At 32.6% G+C, this 7,481-nt stretch overlaps 1 protein-coding gene across 1 annotated transcript; it reads left to right on the forward strand.

The window, feature by feature from the left end:
- Positions 1-3,037: 3,037 nt before the first annotated feature.
- Positions 3,038-6,122, forward strand: LOC143381371 (axin interactor, dorsalization-associated protein-like). Its single transcript, XM_076834957.1, has 4 exons — positions 3,038-3,161; positions 4,828-4,950; positions 5,764-5,881; positions 6,026-6,122. The coding sequence occupies exons 1-4, from the start codon at positions 3,074-3,076 to the stop codon at positions 6,120-6,122; spliced, it is 426 nt and encodes a 141-aa protein (XP_076691072.1). The 5' UTR covers positions 3,038-3,073.
- The last annotated feature ends 1,359 nt before the right edge of the window (positions 6,123-7,481 follow it).

Genomic DNA, 7,481 nt, shown 5'->3' on the forward strand with positions numbered 1-7,481 from the left:
TGCCTTAGGTCCAGAAGGAAAGAAGGCTATACAGAGAGGCCAAGAAGAATCTGACCAGACAGGGCTTGCTAGGACCCTGGCAGCCTTTTACCATTAGCTCACACCCCCTTTCCAGTCATTTCTACATGGCCATCCATTCTTCATGGAACATAAACATAAAAACAGGAGTTTTCCCTGGATCTGTAGGTCTTTATTTCTGAAGGCTTTTAGGTCAAATAAACTTCTATTAAATAAATGTTATGATTTTTAAAATGTAAAGATATATACTAGTTCATAAATTAGAAGAAGTAATTTATAAAGATAGACTCTTTCTGAAACTCATCTGAATTTTTATTGCAGTTCCTGGACCTTTTATACAGCTATAGAATTAAGACACTGTATTAGTGATAAGAGGATAAACAGTTCAGTAAGACAGAAAACTCAGAAAGTGATTGCCACATGATTTATGATTGAGGTGGGACTGCAGATCAGTGGTGGAAAATGTCGGTCTTTTTAATAAGTAGTGCTGAGACAATTGAGTATTTATGTGAAATTGAATGAAATTAAAGCTCCTACTATACACCATAGACAATAATTCTGTGTGACATATAGAATTAAGTGTGAATGGCAAAACAATAAAATGCTTTCAAGATAATACCTTTATGATTTTGGAGTGGGGTAAGTTTTCTTAAATATAACATAAAAAGCACTGATTGTAAAGGAAGATATTAAGAAATTTGATATTACTAGCAGTAAGTATTTATCATAATCAGAAGACACCATGACAGACAAAAGTCATTCTTAACATTCAAAACTAATACTTGGTGTTAGAAGTTAGCAATGGTTGCTATCTTTTAGAAGAGTGAATTGGATAGGGTGTGGGGAAGGACACTCCCAGGAGGCTGATCATATCTTTCCTAGATCTGATGCTAGTTATACAGGTGTATTCACTTTGTGAAAGTTCAGCAAACTGTGCTAACAATTTGTACATTTTAAAATGTATATGCTCTACTTCAACAAAAAGTCTTTATAAAAGAAAACTACTAAGAAGCTATTTGTAAAACATTTGTCCAGCAAAATAATAGAGACCTCCTACAGCTCAATAAGATAGACATCTCAATAAAAAATCGAGCAAAATATTTGAACACACTTCAGAAAAGAGGAAATCATTTATTTGATTTATTCAAAAAGGTGCTCACCTTATTAATCTTCAGAGGAATGCAAATTAAAATGATTGATCTCTTTATACCAAAATTGGCTAACATGAAGAATCTGAGAAAACAGTACCTAGTGAGGATGTGGAGCAATGGGAACACTACTGCACTTGGGCTAGGAATAAAAATTGGCACAACCACCTTGGGAAATGGATTGTCGTTACATAGTAGGTATGGAGGTAACATGCCAGGTGACTTAGTGATTCCTCTGTTTCAGAAATGGGTGCTTATGGGCACCAGAAGATGTTCAGAAGAGTATTTATAATAGTCTTGTTAACTATATCCAAACACTTGAAGTAATTCAAATATCTATCAACACAAAAATTTGTACAAAAACTGTAGCATATTTATACAGCCATGTACTACATAATAGAATAAACTTTTCTGCAGAAAAATTCGTACATGATATACATACACGTGAATATGTATGTATATAAATATAAATGTATACATATTCACATTTTTCATAAAATTTCAGAGGTGTTTCTTAGCTCTCTGAAGTTCATCCCAGATGTCCAGGTACAAGCCCCTCTTCGAAAAGTACCCTCATTTGTCAATCAAAGAAGATGCATAAAAGGTATTATGTATATATTTAATGATATCAGCCTGAGCCCATTTAGGTTTGTTAATGCAACAGTGGAATGCAGCCTCCAGGCCTTCCCATTCTTGCATTTGTCTGTATTGTCTTCATATTTGTTTAAATTAGAAAGTAATACATTTTTAACAGCATTGTTGAGGTATAATTTGTATATCATAAGATTTCCCTTCTGTAAGAATAAAATTTATTGATTTTTGACACCTCTATAGAGTTTTGCATCTGTCATCACTATACAAGTTCAGAACATTCCCATTACCTCCCAAAATTTCCTCAAGCCACATTTGCCATCAATCAAATGTGTATTTTCAAATATAGTGTGTTGATTGCTTCATGTATTTCAAATAACTCATCATTAAAAGTAGCATAACACATTGATGAATAGAAACTTGAAAAACATCAACCAAAACCTTTTGTTAAATGTATTTTGAGGTTCTGTATACATACTTGATTAAAATCAGCTTATTTGCATCTGTTCTCTATTGGTAGTTTCAAAAAAGGGAACATACTGAACAGTTGATTTCTTCCTTCATATGTTCTTGGTGGGTGAATGTTGTCATGCTGTTCTGGGTGGGTTTTTAGTTTTAAAAATTTTAGTTGGTTTTGGGGAAAATGTTCAGTTATACAAATGGCCCTTTTATATGGCAGTCTGTATAGTACTAATTTCTGAGAATAAATCATACAAAATAGAATGAAGAATAGAAGTTAGATTATATAGTTAAATTAAAACATAAATATCAAATTGTAAATTATTCTTTATTAGGAGTAACTAAAGGAAAGAATGTATTGATCAACTCTGATATTAAATGTCTCAGACTTTAGAACAGAATAACAAGTATTTTAAAAGCTTTTCTTGTCTTTGTTCTACCACTTCATATTAAGATGCTGAGTATAATATAGAAGTACATATGGAATATAAATATTATGTGAGCATATTATACTATTATGTATAATTGGGCTTCCTCAAGTGATGTTTTTAACAAACTTTTATTATACATACTATACACTATTATTATAGAAATTATTATTTCTGCTTAAAGGTGATTGTATGATTGGGAAATGCAGATATGTTATGTGTAAAATTAAATATTTTTCTAAAAAAGTATAAATCAGATGTTCATGAATTTTGGAAATAAAAATACATAATGCCTAGCTAGTTCTTAAGAGGTAGGCTATGTCTTCTGTTTGTCAAAGTATTTACTCTGAATTATTGGTGGAGCTAACTTTTATTGAGGTTTCTCTGTTGCCAGGTACTTTATTACCAAGGTTGCCATCAGAACCGGGAATGACATTACTCACTATCAGGATTGAGAAAATTGGTCTGAAAGACGCTGGACAGTGTATCGATCCCTATATTACAGTTAGTGTAAAGGGTAAATAACTGGCAAATTGCATTATGTTTTATCTCATATGGGACAAAGTTTTTGACAGGGGATGGTCTTGTATATGTGACAACTTACTTTAATGCATTCTATAATGAGGCAAAATCCTAGAAGAGATCATAACAGAACATAGTTCTGAAAGACTTACAAAATATATTTCCTACTTGCTTTTGAGTTTGTATAGATTTTTGCTCTTCAGATTCCAGCTAATGTGCGGACTAAACATACACATTGTCCTTAACAGCAGCTACAGCCTTCAGGATGTAGATTAACAATAGCACTCCTCACCTTCCATGGGTGTGTAGTTTTCTACACAAAGCCCCATGTCCTGTTTTCCCATCTCTCCTGCTTTAGCCCCTCTTCTTCCTGTGCTACTGAGGTATCTACATAGGTGAGTCCTACAGAGGCAGATGAAAATCAGGGGACAGGGAAGTAGGGTGCGTTCATAACATCCATGCCCTGAAAGCAATCCCGTGGGATGATGATGTGATTAAGGAATAAATTATACCACTTTACAGAAATAACTGTAGTTAGTACAAATGGCTTATTTTAATCTGTAGTTTTGCACCAATAAAACAGATCGGCGCTGAAATTAAATGGAGGAACTTTTATCAATTGCAGAAATAAAGTCAGATCCATGGGTTCATTAGTGCTAATTAAAAGAAAAATATGACCACAAAGAAAAAGATTAATTTAAAGAACATAATCCACAGCACTAATACTGGTACACTTTTAAATTCCGATGTTACCAGTTATCAAATATATAGTATACTGGAAAATATTTACATTGTTTGATAGACCATTTGTAAAACTGCAAACTCATTCAGAAAGTATACTTAAAACACAAAAATATTTAATGATGTTGTAAATGTTAAGTTACCTTTGCATATGTTACACTGAAATATTTTATGTAAATATTTTTAATTATTAAATGTACTAAATTGTTTTTGAGCTTTTTGAGACACATAAATGAATAACACATAAACACTGAGGAGTTATTAAATGAGTCCATGTTGAATTTGATTAAACTGAGATTTTAAAACCCAGAAAATTAAAACTATATATAACGTACCATCTGGTTGTTGTAGATTCAGGGTATGTTGTAAACAGTATAACCAGAAATTAGATAATATATATGAAAAATTATTCATTAACAAAGGGTTTTTGTTGGCTGTTCTCATCCATTTTTGGTTCTTAACAGGGAAATTATAAGGTTAGGTTTAAAGGCTTTTCTAAATAAATCATATACTTGATCAAAGTTAGAAATTGGTGGCAGAGGTTCATTGTGGCAAATTATATACTCCAGATTTTTTTTTTTTTTTTTGCATAGAAAAATACAGTGGGCTATTCCCTAAGGAAAACGTTTGTTCTTTTTACCACTTCACTATGAAGATCAAGTTTTGTCCACTTGGCCATGTAAAGGCTTCCTTGTCCCCTTCATGAGGTCTCCTATCCAGTCTATATTCATTTCTGTCCACATACCCAATGAACTTCAACAACTCTCACATACTTGCTCACACCAAATAGGAATCTCTTAGCCTGAGAATCTCCTCTCAGCTCTTTCCATGCCTCTTTGGGAACTGTAACCTTTGCAGTTTCTAGATTTTCCGTCTGTATATGTGAATGCTCATAAGCAGAAACTTATTTGTTTCTCCAGATCTGAATGGCATAGATTTAACTCCTGTGCAAGATACTCCTGTGGCTTCAAGAAAAGAAGATACATATGTTCATTTTAATGTGGACATTGAGCTCCAGAAGCATATTGAAAAATTAACCAAAGGTTTGTAATTATCAGTTACTGACTTCTTAAGAACTTCTTAAGGACAGTACTTATCTGGGTTTGTCTTGATAGTGTACTTAAGACAAGATCTTATGTCACATAGTTATGAATATTGACTTAAAGAAAGTCAAATCAACAATTTTTTTTAAAAATATGAGAATCAGCAGTTGCATTATCTAGTTGTGTAATAATGTGGTTAAATATTATTTGACAGGGAAGTATTTCTCATAATACAGAGTTAAGGAAGCAGGTTCTCTAATAATTACCTTAAGTCCTTTTAGGAACCTAATGATTACTTTCTAACAGTTAAGGAATTATTTTTTTTTCTTTCAATAAGATGCATTGGGTAAAAAGATACTATAACTGGCAGTTAGTTTGTAAGAATATGGAAAGGACAATCTGGGCATGGTGGTTTCAGGAGGGAGAGAAATAAAATATCAAAGGAACTCTTTTAAATTTCTATTCTAATATAGGTGCTTATTGAAACCATTTCTATAGGTACTGCTGATACTTAAGTAACTTCTGTTTTTCTTGTGGTATTTAATATTTTATATTCTTTGATAGTTTATGATTCTACCTGTGTACATAACTTACATTCTTGCTATACAATTTTGTTGTACTTTGTAGAATTAAATGATATGGGGAAATGTCACTCAGACATGGTAGAAGAGCTTGGAGTGACAGCCACAGTGAGTTATCAACAGTTGTGTCATCAGACTGTTTGACACATGTTACTTTGTAAAATCATAGGCTTCTGGTGACACATAAGAAATGTGTGGTCTCTGGCTTATGTGGTTTGTTTTAATTCCTTAGGTGCAGCTATCTTCTTTGAATTCAAACACTACAAGCCTAAAAAAAGGTTTACCAGCACCAAGTGTTTTGCTTTCATGGAGATGGATGAGATTAAACCTGGGCCAATTGTAATAGAACTGTAAGTGATATACATATAGGATTCATACTGTTCTAATGGTTACTAGTTCATGTTTCTTCTTAGTCCCTCTTATCTAGAATGTAACATTGGAGTAAATCAATCATCAAAGTATTTTAAACAATCATCTTTCTATTGTGGTTACAGATACAAGAAACCCACTGACTTTAAAAGAAAGAAATTGCAGTTATTGACCAAGAAACCATTTTATCTTCATCTACATCAAACTTTGCACAAGGAATGATTCTGACATGAGTAATGTGAAATTTCTGTGAATTTTACCACTCAGTAGAAACCATCATAGCTCTGGGTAGCATATTCATCCTTCAGGAGGCAGGAAGTGAGCCGTACCTATAGGCCAGTGAGTCCATTGCAAAGCTGTACCACAGAACTAAAGTCCAGCACCTCATTGTTATGACTCCTTTGGATACAAGGTTTATTGTAGATTTTGAAACATGTTTTTACTTTTCTATTAATTGTGCAATTAATAGTCTTTTTCCTAATTTACCACTGTTCCTACCCTGCTTCCTGGAACAATACTGCTGTGGTAGGTATGCTCATCTTCAAACTTTAAAATACAGCAATAAGAATGTGCTAGAGTTTACACATTTGCTCACTTTTGCTCCAATATGGTCTTTTGATTTGAATCAACTTCAAACTTTTGAATTGAATTGGGTAGGATAGTACCAGATTGCTTTGAAAGGAAATTGGATCAGTTATGGTCTGTCTTATAGGCTGTTCCTTTGAGCTGACCTAAATTCACCCTCATCTGATAGTTCTACTTAGAAATAGTGTGCCTTGACCAGATCAATATCTTATATGGGAGTGCCCCCCAGATTGTAGCTGTGATTTTTTTCCAGATGACCAGATTGTTTTTCTGAAAGTAAGCATATTTTTAATCATGTTGATTAGTTGTTCTACATCACATTGCTATTGTTTCTAGGGTTAACATTAATGATTCTAGGGTTAACATTAAAACCATCTCTCTCAGAATAATTACAAATTTTTGGGTGGGTTTAAATCATGTAATCTAAAAATAATTGAGTCAGATGTTAATGAGATACTGCAGGAACAACTGCTGTTTTTCTGACAACTGATTGTGAAACCTTAAAACCTGAATACCTTGTCTTTATAAAGTGATGAGTATGCAAAATCTGGAAAGATATTCTATTTTTTTTAATATAGGTAGATACAACTGCCATTTATTTCCTATTTAGATATATTGACATTCATATGAAAATATGCAGGTCATTAGCCTATTATAATTTCACCATTTACATTACTTTTAACTTAATGATGAGATATAAATAAAACTTTCATAGTACACAAGGTGGATATTTGATACACAGAACATAAAGATTTGTGAGGAGCTTTTTGTGGGTTACTTGTAGAACCCATGTATTTTAATATTCACTATTTTAAATGAACAATGCATGAAGGGAATGCAATACTTGGTCTATTTTTAAACTAGTGTAAACCCTAATCATACCATCTGTTTGCTTTTTAAAACAAATAACAGTTATTTTAGCCCTTGCACTTCAAGAGATCTAGTCTTTAATTTTTCAGTTGTCTGTTAGGTCAATATTGTTTATTAGATGAATGT

The sequence above is a fragment of the Callospermophilus lateralis genome, chromosome 15 (genome assembly GCF_048772815.1).
Source record: "Callospermophilus lateralis isolate mCalLat2 chromosome 15, mCalLat2.hap1, whole genome shotgun sequence".
Classification (NCBI taxonomy): Eukaryota; Metazoa; Chordata; class Mammalia; order Rodentia; family Sciuridae; genus Callospermophilus; species Callospermophilus lateralis.

Bases quoted from the DNA above. Each gene is read 5' to 3' on its own strand.
- LOC143381371 (XM_076834957.1), top strand. From the start codon at position 3,074: ATGACATTACTCACTATCAGGATTGAGAAAATTGGTCTGAAAGACGCT. The intron at 4,951-5,763 runs GTTTGTAATTAT...TTAATTCCTTAG, and splicing joins TATTGAAAAATTAACCAAAG to GTGCAGCTATCTTCTTTGAA. The intron at 5,882-6,025 runs GTAAGTGATATA...TTGTGGTTACAG, and splicing joins GGGCCAATTGTAATAGAACT to ATACAAGAAACCCACTGACT.